At 50.2% G+C, this 23,825-nt stretch overlaps 1 protein-coding gene across 2 annotated transcripts in view; it reads right to left on the bottom strand.

Annotated features, from left to right (window-relative positions):
• Positions 1-6,350: 6,350 nt before the first annotated feature.
• SLC26A9 (solute carrier family 26 member 9) overlaps positions 6,351-23,825 on the bottom strand; it is a 28,543-nt gene continuing 11,068 nt past the window's right edge. For both annotated transcript variants that reach the window (XM_045787889.2, XM_087856565.1), the window contains 17 exons: positions 23,204-23,379; positions 21,323-21,487; positions 20,598-20,750; positions 20,210-20,292; positions 19,298-19,445; positions 18,891-19,004; positions 18,610-18,687; positions 17,955-18,050; positions 16,011-16,117; positions 15,283-15,352; positions 15,071-15,163; positions 14,825-14,938; positions 13,949-14,230; positions 12,834-12,888; positions 11,563-11,708; positions 10,049-10,120; positions 6,351-8,839 (listed from right to left, as the gene is read on the bottom strand). In XM_045787889.2, coding sequence (XP_045643845.2) covers positions 8,792-8,839; positions 10,049-10,120; positions 11,563-11,708; positions 12,834-12,888; positions 13,949-14,230; positions 14,825-14,938; positions 15,071-15,163; positions 15,283-15,352; positions 16,011-16,117; positions 17,955-18,050; positions 18,610-18,687; positions 18,891-19,004; positions 19,298-19,445; positions 20,210-20,292; positions 20,598-20,750; positions 21,323-21,487; positions 23,204-23,379 — 2,000 coding nt within the window. In that variant the 3' untranslated portion in view covers positions 6,351-8,791. The remainder of the gene's footprint in view (positions 8,840-10,048; positions 10,121-11,562; positions 11,709-12,833; positions 12,889-13,948; positions 14,231-14,824; positions 14,939-15,070; positions 15,164-15,282; positions 15,353-16,010; positions 16,118-17,954; positions 18,051-18,609; positions 18,688-18,890; positions 19,005-19,297; positions 19,446-20,209; positions 20,293-20,597; positions 20,751-21,322; positions 21,488-23,203; positions 23,380-23,825) is intronic.

Raw genomic sequence — 23,825 nt, 5'->3', positions numbered from 1 at the left:
TAGAATTCTCTAGAAAAAAATCAGTAGTAGGGCTGCATATCTACTCATGCCCAGAGCTGTAAATTCACACTCCTGGTATCTGCCAAAGCTCAGAGAGGTTGTGCTCTGCTCCCTTTCGGGAATCCTACTTAAAATCATCATCATCATCATCATCCTCATCCTCATCATCCCCATCATCCCAAACAAAAAACTACAATCATGTATTGAAATACTTTTCAAAAGCAATCTAAAAACAGTATTATGAAACATTTCACACATACTGAAATGTGTAAAGAATAATATAATGAATATTTCTGTATTCACCACCCAGCTTAAGATCTAGAACACTAAAAATAGAGTTGAAAAGAGTTTTTAAAAGTGTAAACATTGGGGGTGCCCGGGTGGCTTAGTTGGTTAAGCATCTGACTCTTGATTTTGGCTTGGGTCATGATCTCAGGGTTGTGGGATCAAGCCCTAGACTCACTGGGGAATCTGCTTGGAATTCTCCCTCTCCCTCTCTCTGTCCTTCCCCTAAAATAAATAAATAAATCTTAAAAAAAAATGTGAACATTGGTAGAATTTTTAATACAAAGTGGCTTAATTTCTACCAAACTTCAAAAAAATTTTTTTTTAAGATTTTTATTTATTTGAGAGACAGTGAGAGAGATCACAGAGATAGAGGGAAAAGCAGACTGCCTGCTGAGTGCAGAGCTGGACTGGGGGCTGGATCCCAGGACCCTGATTGTAAAATAAATATACATTTAGGCGCTTGTGAATTATTTGGAGAATGCAAGAAAATATATAGAAAACAACGCTTCTTACATGGTTAGTCCTTTTTGTTTTGCTTAATAAATCTTTCTCTATTTCAAGGTCATACACATATTTTGATGTGTCATCTTTTAAAAGTTTTAAACTTTTGCCTTTTATATGAAAAACAAAAATCATTATCCAGAGATATTCCCTCATAATATTTTGATGTGTTATTCAACCATTTTTTATGCCCTCACATACTCACATATAAGGTCTATGTCTTTTTTATTTTTTTACAAGATTAATAAAGGCTCTAATTTCACACACACACAAAACTCTATGCATAATTTAGAAAGGAGACACAAGTAAGGAAAAACGATAAAGGATATAGAGGAACTGTTCTGCTAACACACAGATAAAGTGCCGCTCCATACAAAACAACGTAAGGAATCAGAACCAAGTCACTCTGAACACAAAGAAAGAAAATCACCCCACAAGTAATGTGGTTAAACTGCCAGTGTATTTCATTACGCAAAGTGTAGGACCCTTACTCCCATTTTCCTCTTTATAGCATAAGTAAACAACACTGACGACAGGCCAGAGAGTAGGGATAGAAGGACAAGCTCAGAGAGGGATGGAACCTGGGGATGAGAGGTGTGAGGTCTCACTCCCCAAATCCCCCCTGTTCTTGAAATAGGCCAGGTCAGTTGATTGCTCTTCTTTGTCTGGACATTTGACCTACCGAAATTGGGTCTCGATTCGGACCCTCATCCCCACTATTTTTTTTGCTAGTGAACATGTCTGTACTTCAAACCTCTTAATGAACTTTAAGTGCAGAGCAGTGTTACTGGAGCGCCTGGGTGGCTAAGTGAATTAAGCATCCACCTCTTGCTTTAGGGTCAGGTCATGATCTCGGGGTCCTGGGATCAGCCCCGTGTTGTGCTCCTCCCTCAGTGTGGAATCTGCTTGTCCGTCTCCCTCTCCTCCTTCCCCTGCTCTCTCTCTCTTTCTCTGGAATTTGAATAAGTAAAATCGTTTTTTTTTTTTTTTAAGATTTTATTTTTATTTATTTGACAGAGAGAGAGTGAGCGAGAGGGAACACAAGCAGGTGCAGAGGAAAGGGAGAAGCAGGCTTCCGGATGAGCAGGGAGTCGAAGGCAGACGCTTAACGACTGAGCCACCCAGGCGCCCCTAAAATCTTAAAAAAAATAAAAGTCCAATGTTACTAAAATCAACTGCTTATATTCATACTGGCACGCTTCTTATTAAAAACTTCAAAACCTCAGACATATAGCACACGTGGAAAAAAATAATTTACTTTGTGTAAATATGATACAAAAACAAGACGGCCTGAAGTCCAGTAATCAAAGCATGCCGTAAAGGAGTCACCGATGTGACATATAGCAAAAGAACTGTCGCAAAACTCTCAAGGCCTAACAAACTAGTTTCCCAACAGAGTATATATGTTTTTCAGATGCTAATAAGACATACCGATAGAGACAAAATTAAAGTTTTGAAGTAATGCATTAGAAAGATCTTAGGTGGCAGAAATCCGTTCAGGTTTGGGACACACTTAAAGAGAGCGTTACTCAGTGTTCAAGCAAGATGGGGAGGAGGAAAAGGACATACCTGTGTTTTGGGGACACTTTTATGTGACTTACCGCTGGTACTGGGTTGTGGATTTTTCTCAAAGTCTCCGTAAGTACACAAGATCCAAATGCACTTGGGAGATGTGTCTTTGTTTCCCTGATTGAAATCGGAACGACTGCCCAAGGGAGGGGTTCAATTAAATCACACAGGGCGGAGGGAGGGGGAGGTTTGGATGACTAATAAGGACGTCCACTGCAGTCATTTCAGAGGACAAAGAAAGAGGGAGAAGTAATATATTTATTTGGTTTAATATAATCTCTTTTAGTAGATCACAAATGAGTTTTAAAAACTCCTTTTTTTTCTGTATACTTCCAACCCCCGTGCTCTTTCTACACTCCTAACTCCCAAATACGTAGAGACACTGCCCAAAGTCTCTTCAATTTAGGTGTTTCCGATGCGTGACTGTTTTAAAGTGAAACAGATGCATATTATATACAAAGTCCTATATTTTGTTTCTTTCCTTTAGCTTATATTAAAAACATTTCCCTGAATTTAAATATTCTTTAAATTCTTTTACCATGTAACATTTGATACTCAGTATATGCAATGAACGTAAAGAGCAAATAACATGATCACCTCTGCAAAGATCAATAATGTTGAAGGTGTTTGTGTCCACTAGGGCCTCTACTCTTCCATTCCCTGCTCTAGGTTACCACTCCCTGAAATGGTGTGTCTGAGTGTGCTTTAAATCATTCTACCACCTATATGATTATGAGAAAGAGAGAGTTTGGTTTTGCTTGCTTTTATAAAAGTGACAGCATGCTTTTCATAGTCTTTGCTTTTTTCGCTCTACCAGGAGTTTGCGGGACTTGTCCGTACAGTTTCATCTAGCTGCAGTCTGTTCACATTCACCATGCAAGACACTGCATTCTGCAAATACATAGATACTTACTGTACACGTGTCCTGAGCCACAGGGGAAAGAGATTCTCCGAGGTTTATATCCACGAGTGGAAATGTTGGGTCGTACTTGACGTGAATGTTCAGCTTTATAGGGTAATGCTGAATTATTTTCCAAAGCGATTGAACTAGTTTATAATCCCCTCGGTGAGCTGTGCTTAGTATCGGAGTTCCTGTTGCTTCATAGTCTGTATGTTTTGACCAGCGCTTGGCATTTCAGAGGTCTTCATTTTGCCCATTTAGTGGCTAGAAAATGATATCTCATTGTGGTATTAATTTGTACTTCCAGTTTCATAAGGACTTTGAGCATCTTCTCATGCTTGTTTCCCAGTGAAATGACTATCTCTGTCTTTTGCCCATTTTTGAGTCATTTGTCTTATTGGCTTTTAGGAGTTTCTATATATGCAATACTAATATTTTTTTGTCAGTTATACTTCCGTTGCAAATAAGTCTATCCATTTGTGTCATGTATTTTCACTTTATGGTCTTTTGATGAACTAAGGTCTTAATTTTCATGTAGGTGAATATATCGTTTTTTAAAAATCATTAAGTACTTTCCGTTTATTATTTAGTAAGTCTCTAGTTCAAGGTCATAAATATATTTCAATCTGTTATCTTTTAAAAGGTTTAAATGTTTACAGTAAAGTTCTTAATCCATCTGGAATTGACTTTCTGTAAAAGGCATAAGGTCAGGGTCCAATTTTATTTTTTTTCCAGTTAGATAACCAATTTTCCCAACACCATTCCTTAAATAGTCTACCCTTTCCTCAGAGATCTGCAGGGCCAGCTCTGTCCTTTACTGTTTTCGTACGTGAAAGGGCCTGTAATTGGGCTATTTTTTTGCATTGGTTTCTTTGTTTATTTCTATGCTAATATGACTAACTTAATTATTATAGCTTTAAAATATGTCTCCATACCGGGCAGAACACGTTTCTCCCTTAGTCTGTTAATGTAGTGAATCACATTCATAAATTTTAAAAATGTAAACCATCCTGGGAAAAACCATTACTTAGATAAACCCACTGCTGGATTTTCCTTTAGGATTTTTGCAACTCTGTTTATGAATTTGATTTTGGCCTGTAGTTTTTCCTTTTTAATGATGTCCTTTTTTGGAATTGGTATCAAGTGTATGGTAGCCTCAGGAATCTCATTAGACAGAATGGTAGAGATTTCTAGCGGACCCCGGTATCCACTCCCCTTCTTTCTAAGTAGCAAGAATCCTGAATTTGAGCTCAATATTCGGATATTCAGCTGCAAGACCACATTTCCCAGCCCCTGGCAGCTGGGTTTTGCCATGTGACTACATTTGGAGAATGGAAGATAAGCCGAAGTGTTGCATGTGATTCGAGGAGTTGTTTTTATGGAAATGTTCTTCTTTAATCCCGCCCTCCAAGCTCAGATGTGATGGCTATACTCTAGCAACCATGTTGGACCATGATGGTGAGTTCTATACCAACGGAGGGCAGAGAGCTGAGCTGGAAGTAGCCTGAGTCCCTGGGGAGCCTCATGACAATACCAGCTCTGGCCTATCTACCTTTGGATTACTTTTACAGAGAAAGGGAGAGAGAGAGAGAGAGAGAGAGAGACAGGGAGAGAGACTTATTTCTACTGAATTTAAACTATTAAAGGAATGACTTCCCTCCCATTTTTTTTTTCAGCATTCTCTGAAAAAAAAAATATGTGTGTGTGTGTGTGTGTGTATATAATTGGACCAGAAACATAATATATTTTTCTAACAATTCTAAAAAATAAAGTAGTCTGAGTCTGGTTTTTTTTTTTTTTTGTTTTACTTAATGGTTACAGGACTTTCCGACTTCAGACTTTACTTTTTTTTTGATTTTGGTAAATTATATTTTATTAGCAATTTATTCATTTTGCTTAAGTTTTCAACTTTGTAGTAGTTAAGAGCTTGAGCTCTGGAGCCGGACTGCTTGGGTTGAAATATGTGACATTTATTTATTTGTTTATTTATTTATTTGACAGCGAGAGAGGGAACACAAGCAGGGGGAGTGGGAAAGGGAGAAGCAGGTTTCCCGCTGAGCAGGGAGCCCGACGCGGGGCTCCATCCTAGGACCCTGATCCTAGGACCCCAATCCCAGGACCCTGGGATCACAGTCTGAGCCAAAGGCAGACACTTAATGACTGAGCCACCCAGGCACCCCTTGGGTTGAAATCTTAAGCTCCTTCATGTTCATGGAGTTGTATTGAGTGGGAAACTTACTTAAAACCTTTCTTTTCTTAAAGAAAAAAAAACTTTGAGTCTCAGTTTCCTCATCCATGAAATGGGGATAATAATAGTCTGTACCCCTTAGCATTTTTGGGAGGATTAATTGAGTTAATACATGTAAAGCTCTTGGAAGAGTGTATAGCTTATAGTAACCGTTCAATAAATGTTAGCTATACTATCATTACTATCTTTTTTCCTTTGCTTTCTTTGAGTTTATTTGTTTTCTTTTTCTAACTACCATGGTCAAACAACTGGTTCATTAATTTTCAACTTTTTTCTGTTTTTGAAGATCATATTTTTAAGTAATCTCTACACCCACTGTGGGGCTCGAACCCACAACTGGGAGATCAAGAGTTGCATGCTTTACTGACTGAACCAGCCAGGTGCCCCTCCCTGCAGGGTTTTTTTTTTTTTTAAGATTTTATTTATTTATTTGACACAGAGAGAGAGAGAGAGAGAGAGAGAGAGGGAGAGGAGCGCACACAAGCAGGGGGAGGGGCAGGCAGAGAGGGAAGCAGGCTCCCCGCTGAGCAAGGAGCCCAAAGTGGGACTCCATCCCAGGACCCCGGGATCATGACCTGAGCTGAAGGCAGATGCTTAACTGACTGAGGCAGCTAGGTGCCCCTCCCTGCAGTTTTAATACGTAGTATTTGCATTCTTGTTTAAGTCTAAATGTTTTCAATTTTCCATATGATCTCTTTTTTGACTCTGAGTTATTTAGAAGTATTTTTAAAAAACTCATCCTTTTTGCGTGCAAGTTTTTTTGTCATTGAGTTTTAGCTTCAATGCATTGTGGTCATTGCTGTGGTTCTTCAAAATTCGTTGAGAATGATGTAGAGCCTAGAACGTGATCAACTGCTGTAAATATTTCATGTGTACTTAGGAAGCACACATTTTAGTTGTTGTGTGCACAATTTAACGCATGTCCATCAGAACAAGATTGTTTTCTTTGTTGTTTAACTCTTTCATACCACACTATTTTTTTTCATCCATATGATTTACCAACAGTGAGAGAAGTGTGCTGAAATCTTCCGCCGTATTGGTGAATGGCTCTCTGCTCGTTTCCATCTAGGACAGTGCAAAGCGAAGCCCGCTTATTCTGGAGGTGACTTACTCTGTCTTGCCGTCAAACCACCCAAACACATGCATTTGTTCACATTTCAAAACCACTTTATTACCAAAATGAACAAAAGGAGAATGCTGTTTAAATTAAATAAATTACACAAACATCGCGAGTCCCGGGCTTCCCCAGGGATCCCATCGTCACAGGTCAGTATCACTAAGAACATTCAAAAGGATTGAAATTCTGGATTATTTCACTACCTTGCCCTCCTTTCCTGCCTCAGTCATGTCCGCAACGCGGTCTGTTTGACTTTGCTTGTGTTCTTTTCGAAGTCTTCCAGCAGTGGAGTTTTTTTCAATGTTTCCCTCTACCCCATGTGTTTCCAATTTTACCTCCACTGTCTGGACACTTGGTTCAAAGGACACCTCTGCTCGGGATGTCCTGAGGCTCTGTGACCTTCCCCTATCTCCTGGGCCCGAGTTGGACTTTGAAGGAGGTGGAGTAGGGGAGGATGAGTTGTCATTGGCTAAAGTTCTTGTCCTCCTGGAATTTGGCACTTCGGGTGCTGGGCACAGTGAATCCCAGATAACATTGTCTTCCACCTTCCAAGTTTGAGTTCCATTGGCAGCCACATGGCATAATGAAATCACAGAGAAGCAATGCTTGTAGGCCAAGAATCTGTTGGCTCTTTGCCAGCCCCTCTCCTTTAACTCTAAGAAGACTTGCTAGCTGACCGGCTCACTCGACACACAGACACACAACGCAGGTCAGGCTGAAATTAGGAATTGGGGTTTTTGTTTTCAGGCTGGGCCAGCCCAACCTGTTGAGCAGGGTCCCTGAGTTGAAGGAGCTTGGGAGAGCAGTAGGGGAAGACCGAAAGGTTTTCTGTTGCACTTCCATGGAAATTTCCCCAGATACTTGCACATGCCATCTATTTATTTTCAAGTCAACGGCAGGGTTACTCTATTAACCCCTCACATCCATGAAGAACGTACCCCTCTTCCCATCTGTCCTAGAAGAAGATGACTTCAGGTCCTGAGTTTGTTATGGAAGCCCGTGGAGGAAGACTCAGTCTGGATCAGCCCTTTGCTGTGTTCTACACCCACTTGGGGGATGCCGCTGGGCCTTGGGTAGCTTTCTCCCCTGCCTGGCTGAAGGATCTAGGCTCCAAGCTGATACGGGAGAGTTAAAATCATTGGCTCTTTGCCAAGTGAAAAAAGCACAAAGCCGACTTCCTAAGCGGGGGAGGCGTTTCTGAAGTCAGGGAGACTGTCAGGGCTCAGGTCCCACCAGCTGGCCCTTGGTTGTCCCTAGCACCCCCCTCCCCAAGTCTCTAGGACAAGAAAGGATTCCCAAAAGCTGTTATGCAGGATAACTGGCATCTGTTACTAAGCTGCCGGAGGATTCTGGTAGCTACCCTCCCTGTCCTTCTGGGATTCCCAGCGTGTCTCGAGTGGAAGGGGGCAGCCCCTGAAGGCCGGGGGCAGAGTTCATGTTTCAGAGGCTGTGGCAGCTACGTGGGTGGGCTGCCCCTGGAGAGGTAGCTCTGGAGGCCCCGAGGGCCCTGGCCACCCCCCAGGCTAGAGTTTGAAGTGCCGAATAGCGGTGGAGCACCCAGCAGCCTTGTGATAAGGAGAAGGGAGGCACAGTCACCAAGACCGAGATCCGGGGGTGTCAGGAGCATGGGGTCCCAGGAACACACAGCTGCCAGGGACTGAGTTGGGGCAGCTGGAGGGGGCAAGCCATCAGGTCCTAAGCAAGTTCATCCCCGTGTCCTGTGATGGCTTGACACCATCTGACACCAAGCAGTTCGGGCCCAAGGGCCTTTGCACACTCTGTCAGCAGGGACATCCTTTCCCTTCTGTTCTCGGCTCACTCTTAAAGGCAGCAGTCTGTGGGGGGAGTGGGTCCCGTCAGCTGCCGTCGGCTGTGCCTGTGTGGGTGCGGCAGGGCGAGCAGTAGGCTTTCTCATTCTGGCCAGGGCCCTGAGCGTCAGCAGGAGGCTGAAGATGTGGCTCTCCTTGCTGCTGAAAGTGGCTGGCTCTAGAGATGCCAGGAGTGAGGCAGGGGAAGCGGAGGGGTGAGGGGAAGGGAAGGGAGGGTCCTGAGGTCCTGGTGGATGTGCTCTCCTCTACCCGAAGCTCTTCATGACCCCAGGCTCATTCTTCTTGGGAGTCCCAGATGCCTCGTGCCCTGGCGGCAGCATGGGGGGCTGGCGGGGCCCTCACAGGGCAGTCAGGGTCTCTGCGTGAAACATACTCCCGAACATCTCCTGTAGGACCACGGAAGGATAGGGGAGGGGAAGGGAGAGCATTAGACCTGTCGAGGTCACAGTGGCGGCAACCATGAGGTGACCCCACGAGTCCCCGGCCAGAGAGAGCTTCCTGAGTGTGAGTGTGTGTCAACAGGGGAGAGGCGGGCTCAGCCTGAGGTGAACAGGTACGGAGGTGACAAGAGAAAATGCTTGGAATCTACTTAGAATCACCTCTGGTAGGCTCTGTGACCTCCCCGTGTCCCTCCTCCTTTCCGGCTTCACTTTCTTTGTTAGCTGACAGGAGGGTGGAGATCAGACAAGCTGTAAAGTCCTTTCTTGCTCTGATAAGCTATTTGGGGGCCTAGCCAAGGTTTCTGGAATGTCCTGGAGATTCCACAGGAGTGCAGAGATCAGTCTGCCAAATCTTTGTAGCTCCGGCTCTCTTTCCTCATGTCTCCCTCATGCCATCAGCACCCCCAGAGACCTGCTCGGTGGACATGGAACTCGAGCCCGAAAGGAATGCCAAGCGGTACAAAGTGAGATGTGATTCCCAGGCCTGAAGCCAGACTCCTCTCTAGCTAGTCATCTGGGTTTCTTGTAACTCAGGGCGGTGGGGTGGTGCTAGTTTGCCCGTCAGGACGACAGGGCCCTGTGGGGACAGGACATCGGCGCAGCCATGAGCACTTAAAGGCTGTCTGTAGGCGATAACACGTGTGTTCTTCGAATTCATCTGACCGTCCCCAAATACAAGTTTCTTGAGGGCAGGGGTCTCACGCTGTATGCCCACCCGGCAACTATGCCAGGCAAGCAGTCTTCCCATATCTGTTGAATTAATGAAGGAACCCGTGAATCCCTCACGGATCCTGTGAGGTAGACGGGGCCAGGTATCACCCACACCTCCCCTACTTTACAGTGATAGACACTGGGACCCCGTGTGTTATGGTCCGTCCAAGATCAAGTGTGGATGCTGTGCAGAGTTAAGAAAAGATGTTAGTTCTCGAGAACCTCGTCCAGTGTCTCTCCCTTACCCCCACTGTGTGGTTTTTCAGGGAGTGAGAGGAAGTAGGATCTGCTATACAAGAGAGATGAGAGAGAAACACCGTGGCCTTCAAGATCATGGCTCTGGCTTGGTGGTGAGAGAGCCCAGTGAACACCTTGGGTTTGGAAGGATCTCCTTCCAGCTCCTGGCCCCCCCCAACCCCCCATACCCTCCACCCCTCAGCTCACCTGCTCTAAGTCCCAGTAGCTGGGGCTGTCCTCCTCCAAATCATATAAGGACAGCTCTGGGTCCACTGGAGCCTAGAAGTGGGAGAAATGGGTGCAGGATGAGCTCCATGAGCGAACGACACGGTCTGGTGCAAATGGCAGCCTCCGGGTGGGCACCGTGTGTTCTGCCACATGACTCACTCCTTGTTCTTCCCTTCCCTCCATCTACTTCACAAAACGTAGCACGGGGTGGCCTTCCCCCTTACAGCAGAGGGGTACATCTGGGGCTGCCCTCCTCTGCGGGCATCTTAGAGGCAGGGGAGCTGATGAGGACGCTTAGCTAGCTGCCTGACCTTGGGGAATCCCTTTCCCTTCTCTGAGACTCTGTTTCTTCATCCGTAGAAGTAGGATAATCAAACTCATTTTGCAGGCTTTCTATCTCACCATGTTTTTGGAAAGGGGTGTGTGGGTGTATAATTTATATATATGAATGTATTTTGTAATATGTAAATATAAATATATTCTATATATAAAAATTATTTTAGATATATAACCATAGTAACTGAGCATCATTTGTGCAGTAACAAATGGTGAGGATTCTTCCAGAATCTCCCTCTTTTTGCTCTGTGGACAAGGCTTGTGAAGCCAGAAGGCCTGTTGTTCCTGCACAGTTGTTCTCAGTGTGGAGGGCAGGCACCAGGGCCCTGTGTTTTCCTGGGCAGTCTTTCAGCACTTAGAACAGATGGCTTCACCTTCATCAGTCCCTTACAGCAAAGAGCAAATGGTTGCTCCAGGGCCAGAAAAGCCTTTCTTATGACCCAGGCAGGGAAGGTTTTATATATAAGGAGGTGTAGGGCACAGAGTCTTGGGAGGCCAAGGTCAGGGGCTGAGCTGGGAGGGACCCTGGGAGCAGGGGGTGGCTGGAGAGGCCCAGGCAGGGACCCCAGTCAGTGGGGTGGAGTTTTTCTGCCTCCCCAACTTTCTGGAGTCCTAGACACTGTGATTTGTAGCTCATTTGCATGCCACTTAGTGAGCTAGCAAATTAAATGTCAAGAAACTGAGACAAAACTTGGATCCAGCCTCTTCATCCATCACCAGTCTAAAATCTCTGAGCTCTGCTAGATTAAAATGGGCAGGCTTCCTTGCCCAAAGCCTCTTCTAGAACGAGTGAAAGAGGAGGGCGGGTGAACAATGCCAGAATACTGGGCATACTCTAATATGCTTTGAGTGTTTGTGTGACCTGGAAGTTAATATTAAAAGATACTACAGTATACAAAGTGCTTTCAAGTGACATGACAGGCATAATTATCAGTTAATCTTAAAATGGAAGCAAAAGAAACACGCTGTGAGGTAGGTAATGTTAATTTAGGGTGCTCGTTCTACAGATAAGGAACTCTGCAATGACAGTTTCAGAAAAGTGAAAGGACAAGAGTTGGTGGTGGAACCCAAACCTTCTCCTGGGTTCTTTCTTATGCCCCCCTTCCTGCCATTTCAGTGCCCCAGGGCCTTGGATTCCCGACATGCAGGGACCTTACCCCGTGGAAGTCACGTCCTGGGGCCACTTCTCTGGCATTTGCCTGGGCAAAGAGGACAGCATCATGTATGCTGGGAAAGACGTGATTGCGCTCTAGACACCCATCTTCAAAGACACCGCCATGGCTGATGTCCTTGTACACCTGGGCTGGAAGGAGGAAAGGGCTTTCAGACAGGTAACAGCCATGTGGTCTGGAGCTGGGGGTGGGGGAAGGATGGTGAGAGGGAAGGAAGGGGAGAGAGAGGACTGAGGGCTGCGCTCTTTGGGGCATCCAAAGGCCAGACCAAGGCATGGGCCTTGCAATATCAATTCTGGACAGCAGAGGGCAACATGAGCTTGAGGATGCTGAACTTCCCACTCAGGCAGAAGGAAGCAGTTTGATTGAGAGAGGCAGTACTTTGTGGGGATTGAGAGGGAAAGGCTAAAATGTCCATAAGGAGGCTGCTGCCAGTTCTATGCCTGGATGGTTCGTTCTTCCTCTTGTTTCTCTAGACCTTTCCCACAACCTCCAATGTGTGGCAGAACCCTTTTACCAGACGCTAGAGATGATTTCCTGAGGACTGCCCAGTGAGGGAGGAGCCCACTGACTCTAACGGCCATTGCAGATTTTCCCTCTGAGCAGGTTCCACAGAGCCTGGGTCCTGCTCAGGCTAATTGTGAAGTTGGGCCAGCCCCCAGAAGGGCTCTGGCTCTCTGCAGGTAGTGGGGGGTATGTGCCCCTTCACATCCTGCTATGTGTCTGTGTGTCCCTGTCCCGCACTGCCTCCCTGCTGACCATGTGAAAGTCTTCTGCTCTGTGGACATGCCTTCAGGACTGTGTATGGCGCCCTTCGGAGACCGTGTGTGCAAACGGCGTGCCTGCGTGTTCCCAGACAGCCACAGTGTGTGTGTGTGCTTCGTGCTCATTCATGGGCTTGCAGATTGGGAGTGGATCCCCAAATTCATCCAGTCAACCCCCTAATTTGGCATAAGTGGAAATTGATCCCTAGACAAGAAGTGACTTGGCCAAGGATACAGGCAAATTAGTAGCTGGGCTTTGGACTCCACGCCCCCGCTCCCCCCCACCTGCCCCCTCTGTTATTGAGACCCCTAGCGTGTTTGCACAATCTGGCCACAGTTTCTTCTGACTTGTGCTTGAGGCACTTATGAGCAGGTAGTAATTGGGGGGAATTATCTGGGTGCTGTCACGTCCACCCTCCCATTCTGCCTGTGGCCAACCTGTTCGTCCCCTCCTCCCCCCTTTGGGTCCTCCAGACGTGCTCCTCTTCTCACCGTGGATGTTCACCAAGAACACCTTCACACCGATCTTCCCGTAGGTGGAGCTCAGCTAGAAGTGTTGGGGGAGGGGGGTTGGGGGAGGGAGACAAAAGGAAAGGAATGTTCTGAGTGGGCCTCAAAAGTGATTCACAAAAAGCACTTCAGAGGGGAAGCCAAACAAATAAGCCACCCCAAGAGTCCTGGCAGCCAAAGATAAAAATAGCAGCAAAGCACACCACTTCCCCCTGGAGTGTTGGCTGTGGGCTTTTCTGGAAAGCAGGACAGAAATGGGGCTTTGCTGATGAGGCGGGCACTTAAAGACACCAGGCCCCTTCTTGTGGGGTCAGATCTTTTCTCTCAGTAGCTTAGATTCCCAGGTTCCCCCTCTTTCCCAACTTTGTGGCTTCAGGCAGAAGTGGCAGGGAGGACAGACACCCACCCGGACTCCGGGTCCAAGCTAGGGCAGCAGGCTGGGCCCAGGGCTGGGGATGCGGCCTTCGGGGCACCTGGCTAAGGCTCTGTATGAGACTCAGCCTAAATGCTGTCTGTGCGCCTCGGTTTTCCCGGACAGCCTCTATCTGAGCCAGCTCTGAGGCTTGCAACTCCCTGTCATCGGAGGTGCTGCTGAAAAGTTATCAGAGGGATGGATGCCTTTATTCAAGGTGTCCCATGGACTGCCACTTTGGCCTGAGAATGTGGGGCACTAATATTTTGTGGTCTTCTCTTCTCAGTTGACTGGAATTGACTGAGGCTGGAGTGTCTGGGTGAGGATGGGAAGGAACAGCAGACCATGAACCAGGGCCAAGCTGGACTCTACTCAGAGGACCCTGGGGTGGGTTCCTGGTGGCCTGAGAAGGAGCTTGGGATGGCCTCCACTCCAGAGGGTACTAAGGCAGATGGGATGGTGAATATCTCTCCGGTACCCCTGTCCAGCTGTTCATCATCTTGGGCTGTCTGGGCCTGCTTTGCAGAGAGCAGCCTGTCCTGGTCATGTCTGAGGGAAGCTCCTTTTTGACTTTCCTCTCTCAGCTTGTCAAAATGAGGGCTCCAAGGACAGGGAGTGCAGGAGAGCAGGGGTGAGGGTGTTGGGGTGGAGGGTGGCCTGGCACTCCCTCTGCCTGGGGCCTCACCTTGCCCAGGGCTTTGATGCCCATCAAGTCCACAAAGCTGACCCCACTCATATCGAGGATGATGGTGTGGAAGGTGACAAAGGGTGGGACGCTGGCCAGCATGTCACAGGGCTCACTGGAGGTCTCAGCGGAGGCTGGTGGCTCACAGTGGGCCGCTGGGGAGCTGTCAGGGCTGAAGGTGATGTAGGAGACGCTGGCACTGTTAGCAGGGGTCTGGTTGTTATTGGGGTCCGTCGGGGAGGCATTCTCAAAGTCCTGCTGGAGTTCCTGCAGGGAGACAGTCTGGGGGGGGGTGGGGGCGGGGAATCATCACACTGAATCACACTTTGCTAGAGTTGAGGCAGGGGGCAAGGAATGTGCAGGTGGGGGTCAATAGCTGAACATAGTGGTGGTGAATACAAGTCCCAGAACCCCACGGGGGCGGGGGAGGCAGGGCCTGCGTGCTCAGTCTCCCACAAACCAAAGTTGGAGGACCCCTCCAGGACCTATCCTCGGCCCACTCTGCTGTGGGAGAAAGTGCCTTTGGAAACAACTGTGCTCCTTTTTACATGTGTCGTAAGTGCTGGCTTCTCCCCAGAACTCCCACCCTCACATCTCAGCTGGGTGGGTGCCCCAGCAAATTCACTGCTGCTCCCCACTTGGGGTTGTTCATAAGCCTATGGGCCATATCCCGTCTTAGCCAGAAAATGAGGAGGGACCGTGGGGGCTCAGTGGTTACCCCCAGGAGCTGGCATCCCCCCTCCCAAGGAGAAGAACGCTCAGTGGGCACCAGGCACTGGCTGTAGAGACTTTATGTCTTTGCCTCAAGGGGTGCTGTGAGGTGGGGCCGCAGAGGGCAGGATCCGTGAGGTCAAGCTGCTCCTAGCGTCAGTTCACCTTGGTTTTCATGAACAGAGACTTCCTCTGCTGTGTGGGCCTCAGCCTCCCCTTCTCCTGCTTCCTGAGGTATTTTTGCTTGGCCAGCAGTACTTTCTGGGGGTCCACACCCGTCTGCAGGGAGAGAAGCAATAGCAGTTTGGACCTCCACCCTCTTTGAAGGTGGCCTGCCTCCCAGCCCCCTTTCTCCCATCTTCCGGTTACTCTCTGTTCAGCCCCTCTGGTCACCGGAGTTCTGAACCTTACCTTAGCAATGACTTTTTGTCTGAAGATCTCTGAGTTGGCAAAGTAGAGAGGGGAGCAGTAAGTGACAATCTTAACACCCTCGATTTCCTGGACCTAGGACAGGGAGACTGAGTTCAGGTGGCAGAAATGTCTTTATTGGCTTTTTTTTTAAATCCTCTTTTATTTGGGGTGGGGGCATGCAAAAGAGGGAGGTCATAAGTTTGGATACTTACCCTACTATAGGCCTTGGGATTAACATAAATGTCGGTGTCCATGACCTGGGCCAAAGTGTAGCCATTTCGACTGGATGAAAAAGGAAAGGAAAAAAAAAAGAGCATGCTAATAGCCAATGGGCCTGGAAGGATGCTGGGATGGGAGCTGGGGCAGAAGGAGGGTGGGACGTGGTCTCTTCCTCCTCCCTGGGAGTGTTGTGTTGGTCTTTCTGCACTGGAGACATACGTCTGGTGGCATTATGGTTGGGCTATGACTAGAAGGATGACAGGCGGGTCTTTGACATAGCTCCCAGCCTGGGGCTCAGCACAGAGAAGAGGTGGGATATGCAAGGTGACAAGCTCAGGTGGTCCTGAAGTCACCACCTCCTGGTTCTGAGTTCTCAAGAAGAGAAGCCAGGGCTTCTCTCACATAGAGCATCCTTCCTGCCCTGGCCTAAACCCTCTTCTTCTGGTGTCCCTGGCCTGCATCCCTTAACCCTTTTATAGGAAGGACACGGCATCTGTCCTCTGGCCTGGTGTTTCCCCGGGGAGGGTCCCATTTGGTCTGGGGACTGGCAATGCCTTTGGACAGACTTGGGGTCTTACCCACCTGTTCCTCTCCTACTTTGGTCCCCAGCCCTCTGAGCCCATGAGAGCTTCCTCTGGGGTTTCAGGGTATGGCAGTCAGTCAGCCCAGCCTGGGCGCGGGGCCCCACTGCTGTGCCTTTTGTGTGTGGGGGTTTACTCACAACTGAGTCTGGAAGACCACAACCAGGGCGGAGAAGGCGACGCCCACGGCCACACCGTAGGGCAGGCTCAGGAAGAACGAGGAGAGGAAGCTGACCACCCAGACACACTGTGAGGAGAGAGATATCAGAGCAGGCCTGGGGAGAAGGCTGCCTCTTTGGGGACGTCTTCCTGGAATAGCTAAGGCCATTCTGTTTCCGCAACCGCAGACCCGCCCTCCCCTTGTCATGGCATTTTGGCATCGTCTTATGTACTGGTGCTCTGGTATGCTTGCACATTCCCCCTAGACTGAGTGCGTCGAGCAAGCTTGATTGGTTTTTAGTAGACAACCCCAGCCACACGGGGAGGCAGCATGGCACACGCTGAGCCCACGAGCGTCAGATACGCCTGGGTTCAAAGTTTTATTCTCCCACCTACTAGTGATGTGAGCCAAGTTGCCTGACCCACAAAAGGGGAGTAATGATACCCGTTTCATGAAAGGGTTAAAGAGCTAAGGCACCTAAAGGTCCTGGCTTGGTGATGGGCACCCAGTGGTCACTCAACAAACATGAGCTCCCTTTCCCCACCAGTGGGAGGCTGTGTATCCCTGAAACATGCTCGGTGGTCTTCCCAGCCTGACGGCCTGGGGTCTGGTTGGGTGGGTGGGAGGCAGGATTGCATGCCGTTTGGATAGTTGCCCCTTTGATTGTCCTTTACAGTCCCCCAAATTCTCTAAAGGAAACAAATTTGCCCACAGCCCTGTAGAGAACTGTGAGGTTCGGATGGGAGCCCAAAGCACAATGTAAATTTCAGGAACTATTGTCATGGCGGGGGGATTGCTGGGATGTGATAAAAGCAGATCTTTGGGGTGGGAATTGGAACATTATTTTCCCCTATCCTCATCACTCACTGGGGGACCCCAGATGGACCACTCACTTCTGTGGCTTTAAGGATTTTCCTCAGGTACCATGCAGGCAACCCCAGGAGACAGTGCCACGCAGAGGTTTGCCAGTCTAAGATGTGGGTTCCAATCCTGACTCTACCACTTACTGCCCCTGTGGCCTTCGACAAGTTACTTAACCTCTCTGAGCCTTGGGTTCATTATCTTTTTTTTTTTTTTTAAGTTTTATTCATCTAAGTCATCTCTACACCTAACGTGGGGCTCGAACTCATGACCTGGAGATCAAGAGTTGCACGCTCTTCCGACTGAGGCAGCCAGGCACCCCTTGGTTTCATCATCTTGAAAGGAGGTCAGTAAATCCTGTCTCATAAGTTATGGTGGAGCTTAAATGGGGATCGTTGTCAGAGTCGTCAGTACCTGGTAGCCTTAATACTATTGTCTAACGCGAGAGGCGCTGGGACCGTGACGAATCATAACAATCAGTCATGTTTGCTGAGCGTTGCGTGGTTGCACGGTGCTTTCCCATATGATCTCATTTAATCCTCAGAACCAGTGTGTGATGAAGCCATGACTGCTGTCCCCATTACAGAGGAGGAAATAGCACTCCGGAGAAATCTGGCGACTTCCTCAAGATCCTAGTATGAGGGCTCTAGGTTCCAGGGGTTTTGTTGCTGTTGTTTTTAAAAACTATTTCTTTTTGCTTTTTTTTGGAACTACCAATCAGAAAAAGAATCATAACTAAGTTTTACTGAACCCAGGACACCATTCAGACAACATGCTCCTTATGTGTGTTATCTCTTGGGCGGGTAGAGAGTATAGGATACCCATTTCTCAGATGAGAAAGCCAAGACTCAGAGAAGTTAAGGGACTTGGTCATTTAGGGCCAAGCCACAGAGCCAGTGAGCAGTGGAGTCAGGATGTGAACAGAGGATGTCTCACTCCAAAACCTGGGCTCTTAACAGCTCCTTCTGCAAATTAGGGAGCAGCAGAGCTGAGGGGTCACCGACAGAAAGAGCTGACAGGGCCGTGGGGGTGGAGGAGAGGGCAGGGGCCCCCTGATACCTACACAGTCCAGCTTGCTCTTCTTCCACAGGTAGTAGGGGTCAGCGAGTTGCTTGAGGGAGTTCTTGAGGTTGACAGCTATCAGTGCTCCGAGCACAGACTGGGGAAGCAGAACATTGTTCTTTCTCACCCGAGGTGTCCCCTTCTTCCTCCCCTTCCTATACACCCCTGACCCTGGTTCCCGGCAGGACAGAGCTCTAATTCCAGAATGTCTCTTCTGGCAGAGCCCCCAAATCTCTGCACTCCATCTCAGGGCTGGAGAGTGCAGGTGCTAGGCCGGAGGGGGGGGGGCATGCTGGCCTTCTCCGCCCCTCCCCTCTTCCCTCATCTGCAAACCACCCAGTCCCAGGGCCTCCCTAGTCAGGCACTCCTAAGCACTTGTAAACGCTGATGGGGGCGTTGACCCTCAGGTCAGAAGGCTGGAGCTTGCCACCAGCCCTGCACTTATGAGCCGTATCACTACAAATCACTTAGACTTTTTCAGCCTCAGTTTCCCTCACCTGTAAAACGAGAAAAGTAAAACCTGTGTTGTCTACTTCACAGGTTGTGATTAGGACAAAGTGTGACCATGTTGGCACTTTGTAGAAGGTTACGCAACCCTTAGGGATGGTCCCTCCTGGAGTCTCCCTCTGGCCTCTGCTCTCCCGCTGGGCTCTTACCTTGGGGAGAGGGTACAGGTAGGACCCCAGGACCAGCATGGTGATCACCACAACCAGGGATACACACAGGCTTGCCACCTGTTCAGAGAAAGAGTTGGGAACAGGGCATAAGTGTGAATTCTTGTTCTTGACTTATTTCCAACAGATGCCTTTGGGGGAGTGGAGACTGAAGGGAGGAGAGGAAGGTTGGAGAAGCAGCTGGCCTGGCTTGCAGGTGCCCTGGCTTCTCTGGGGCAACTGTTTTATTCCCCTCCCCCCCACTCCCCTGGTACAGCACTCACCTGGGATTTTCCTCCAGCTCCATCCACAGCCAGAGTGACCGAGAGAGCACAGCAAATGACGTGGATTTTAAAGAAAGAGCCAAAGAAGTTGCTGCAGCCCAGGGCGATCATCTCCTGTGGGGACAGGGGCAGGATCAGAGGCTGGGGCAGGTGGGGGGTGGGCAGCAGGTATAGACCAAACATAGTTATCCACGCAAGCTGGATCTTGGGCCTAGGACTCGAGAATGACCCTACTGCTGGAGAGCCAGACTCCCCACCAAGCAGAAGTCGGCCTCCTGTGGTCAGAGCCCCTCCTCACTGGTAGGCACCTCCCTCACCACAGCCCGAAGAGCCGCGTGGTACTTCTCGCCAGGCCCCTGTGGGACCTGGCCCTCCTGCTTGGCCTCGCTGGCAGTGGCCAGACCTACCTGGTTAGAATCCACGTCGTAGCCGTGCTTGCTGGCCAGGGTCCGGCCCATGGCCAGGTTGATGACATAGCCCACGATGGCCAGTGAGAAGGCGGTGCCCATCATGTCCTTCCACTGGGAAACCACAGGCAACACGGGGGTGGGGAAGCTGCCAGGGAGCCGGAGAGGAGGCAGGGCCCAGAAGTGTGAGAAGAGGAACGGCGAGTCCTTCCCCAGCCCACACGGATCAGCAAGGCCCCACTGTGCCAGGAGTCGTCCCCCCCGCCCGTCCCCCCCATCATCTGAGTCCTCAGTACCACGCTGTGGGGCAGCTGCCATCACTCCCATCGACAAAGCAGAAACCAAGACGTAGAGCCTCCCTCCTCTGAGGTCCCAGAGCCCGTAAGGGGGGGGTGCTCGTGTGTTCACACCCAGGTCCTGGACTCACTAGGCCACAGATCCACAGCCACCCTGCCCGCCCCCCGCCCTCTCCCCCTCCCCCCTCCCCTCTAGCCCCGCGGCACAAGCACCACCCTTCCCCTGCCAGGGCCCCGCGCGGTGCCTGGCACAGAGTGGAGCTCCATAAAGGTTGTTTTGCTGCTAACAGCTTCCTCTCCACGTGGAGGGAAAGAGATAACACATGAAAGGTGACAGAGAGCCGGAGAAGGGCTGATCAGAGAGGCTTTGCTTTAGCGATATCCAGTAAGGGGGCTGTTGGGGGCGTGTGGCAGTGAAGACACACTGTGGCACAGCCACCCTGGCTGATGGCACGGCCGTCTTCCGTGATAAGTAACAGAGATCACTCCCACTCGGGCGGTGCACAGAGTCGACAGGGCTCTCTCACAGAGCTTGTCTCATCTGGGTCTCTGAGCCCAGGCCTGCATGGAGGGGTGTTGGTAGGGGTGGGCAGGCGTCTTGACCTCCCGGACTCACCCATGTTGGATCTCCCCCACGATCTGCATGTGATACTTTTGGGGCATCTTACAGCCCCCAGAGATAGCTGTTGCCACCACCACCTGCAAACCCCAAAATGGAGAATGGGGATTGGCAGGGCAGGGGTCACTCCCAAGCCTCCCTTTTCTCTGGGGACCCCAAATCCCACTGCCTGGCCTCCTCGAAGGGGACCAAGGAGTAGGAAGAGTGGGAGCCACATACAGGGAGGGTGGAATGGATTCCCCCAACCTCCTGTTCTACTATCTGCCAGTGGAGGGCAAGGTGAAGGCAGGTAGGGGCTCCCTTGGGTTTGGCTGGAGCTGGATTCCGTTTCTCATGGCCTCTCCAGCCTGGCCCCCAACACCCCAGCCTGGGGCAGGGTCCTTACCACAATCATCTCCGTAGGGATGGGGAAGCGAATCCTGTGCATGTAGCGAGCATTGAGTTCCTTCACCAGCACCAGGAAGACGCCACTGATGAGGGCGAAGATGAGCGAGGCGATGTTGGTGTGGGGGAGGTTTTTGCAAATGTCAATGAAGGTCTGGGGGAGATAGCATCATGCTCATGGGCTCCCACCTCTTCTTCCCATACCATCCCCACCCTCGGGTGTCTAACCCAGTGGAAGGGTGTCATCAACGCACATGGAGGCACACCAAAGCAGAATTCAGACCCTGGTCACCCGCAGCACCCCATCTTCCACCTCCCTCTCCCAAAGGGCACCCTGGGAGCTCATGCCAGGTTGGAATGTGGATTCTCTTTCTCTCTTTCTCTAGAAAGAATTCGAACTCAAGGAGGAGGGTTGGAGATTAGACATAAGGAAGGACTTCCTGGGTAAGGAGTGGTTGAGGCCCTATGTCAGGGAACTGGTGGAGAGTGTACAGCTCCTTTTCTGCAGGGATTAACCATAGAGAACCTCAGTGCGCCCTCAAGGTCATGTGTTTCGCCCTCCCTTCCAAAGTGGGAACCCCCTGAGAATCCTCTCTGAACCATGGGTCAACGGGCTGTTGTTTGGGAACATCTTGTAAGGAGGAGCTCACAACTTCTTCAGACAGTAACCCAACTCTGTGCCTGCTTGAGGCCCTCCCCATTGGCAGGGTGTGCTCCTAGACTCACAAAGACAATGGACCCCGGGCCTGCGTAGGAAGGGATGGTCAGTCCAAAGATGTACTTGAGCACGGAGATCAGGATCTGCAGGCCGGCTGCCGTCATGAAGCCCCGGATGAAGGACTCGGAGAGGTAGATGGCCACAAAGCCGAACTGCACGATGCCCAGGCCCATCTGAGACGAGAGAGGTGGGGGAGGGGGAACGACCGAGAAGGGTTAGCAGTGCCCACATCTGCTGGGCCCAAGCCCAGGCTGGAGTTCCATGCAGCAGCCCCAGGGAAATGAGCCCTTCATGACCGTGTCTGGCCCTCTACTCTGCCGGCAGACCCCGAGTCTGCTTTGGGGCACAGGCCTCTTTGTCGCTTCCTCTCTCTGGCTTCAGTTTTCCTATCTGAACTGGGTCCTCCCCCAGGGTTTCCTCTCTCAGTAGTGTCTTAGTAGACACTGCCATCCACCCAGTGGGCTAACCAAAAACTTGGGGGTCATCCTCCCTCACCCGCACAGCCAGGCTACTGCCAAGCCCTTTGACGCTCCGGGCCTAATGATCCGTAAGTCGGCCCCAACGGCGGTCCTCTCTGTGGAGGGGGAGGTCTAGGCCCTCGAGAGTCTTGCCCGGGCCTCTGCAGAGTCTCCTGACAGGCCCCCTGCTTTGAGTTTTCTAATCCACCTCCCACCTCTCTTCTCTATGGCCTGAATGATTCTTATAAACTGCCAATCCCACCCAAAGCCACTGCACAGGGGACAGACCTCAGCCTTCATTGTCTAGCCTCTGCCTCGGTTTCCAGTCCCTTCTCTGGCCCATCCCCCAAAAAGCCTCCTGCTCTCTAGTCACCCCAAAGTTCTTGCCTTGTCATTCCCTGGTCAGTTCACACTTGCAGGCCTCCATGCTTTGGGGTGCATTCTCTCTGTCTGGACTGTCCTTCTGTGCCTCATTCATTTGGTTCCTGGCCAACCTCTACTCATCCTTTAAGACTCAGGTCAAATGTCACCTCCTCTCTGAGGTGAGGCCTTCCCTGACTCTCTCTTTGGTGTTCCCACAGCCATTTGAACATAGCTCTATTATGCGGCTTATCTCACGGCCTACAAGTTTATCTGTTGACATGGCTACTTCCTCTGCTGGGCTGGGAGCCTCTGGGGAACCGGGCCTCATCTCTACTTATCTTTCCCCTAAGGCCTAGCCCAGCTCCTGGCACAGCGAAGCAACCAAAAGCATTAACGGAATGAACAGACGAATTAAAGGTGTTGTCTGAGGTTGCTTCCTGCTCTTGTGTCCCACCACGCTATGTTTCCCTTCGCGAAACCTAGCAGAGGGGCACCTGGGTGGCTCGGACGGTGAAGCGTCTGCCTTCGGCTCAGTTCACGGTGGGATCTAGCCCCACATGGGGCTCCCTGCTCAGTGGGGAGTCTGCTTCTCCCTCTCCCTCTGCTCCTCCCCCTGCTCATCTCTCTTTCTCAAATAAATAAAATCTTAAGACAAAAAACCTAGCAGAGGCCTTCGCAATTTGTGCAGCTGGCGTGGTATGGGCGATGCTGTGGCTTGGAGCAGAGGAGGCTGGAGGGGGATGGGGGTGTTAGACAAATAGGAGGACTGTGCTGGCAGAGGGGCGGGCGCTGGAGAGCGTGGTGGGGAGAGACCGTGAGCCTTCCAGACAGTCTGGGACTCAGGACAGTTTTACCAGGTGCAGATGCTGGATTTATGGACCTGCTGGAGGTAGGTGAGGAGAGACACGGATTTTTTGGGGTCTTTTGTGGCCCTGGGAATGGGAAAGTGGGAGGAGGTAGAGCCCTGAATCAGCTTTAATGTCAAAACTGGGGTGTGGAGGCAGGGGCCGGACGGAAAGATGCTCTCCTGAGGCTGGGCCCTTGACAGGGACGTGGCTGTCCCCTCACCTGGATGATGGCAGTCAGGCAGGCCAGTGTCGCTGACACGTGCAGCCTCTCGGCCTCCATGGCAGCCGTGTCCACGTAGCTTTTATTGGTGGCGTTGTTGAAGACCCAGAATTTCGACTCTGGGGCCAGCTGCAGACAGATGTTACCCACCAGGATGCTGATAACCGCAAAGGTACCTGTGGTGTCCCCCCAGCCAGCAAGTCAGAGGTCTGGGCCACACCCCTGGATGACAGAAAGGGGCCCAGGAGAGCTTCCCTGCTCCCAGAGGGATGGGTCCCCATGCCTCCAACGTTCTGCTCATATGTAACTATGACCTATGCTTTCAAGGGACTTTCACCTCAGCTGCTAAAATTATTTTGTGGGTCGCGTGAGGAAATGAGCTTGGAAACACAAGCAGTGCCTGACCCAGACACAGGCCTTGTGACCGGGCCCCTTCTCTCCACGTCACTTCGCACCAGAGAGCTCCAAGTGTCCCTGCAGGGACCAGCCTGAGAGTGACTCCGTAGTTTCTCACGTCTGTTCGGCACTTTACAGCACATAGTATATCCTGATGTACCGAGTCCTCCCCACGTTCCAGGGAGGGAGACAGAACAGGGACGCCTAACCGAGCTCGCGACAGCTA

This window comes from Ursus americanus, chromosome 2 (assembly GCF_024610735.1).
Source record: "Ursus americanus isolate L20-20 chromosome 2, mUrsAme1.1.p, whole genome shotgun sequence".
Taxonomy (NCBI): domain Eukaryota; kingdom Metazoa; phylum Chordata; class Mammalia; order Carnivora; family Ursidae; genus Ursus; species Ursus americanus.
This window is presented reverse-complemented; position numbering and strand designations above follow the sequence as displayed.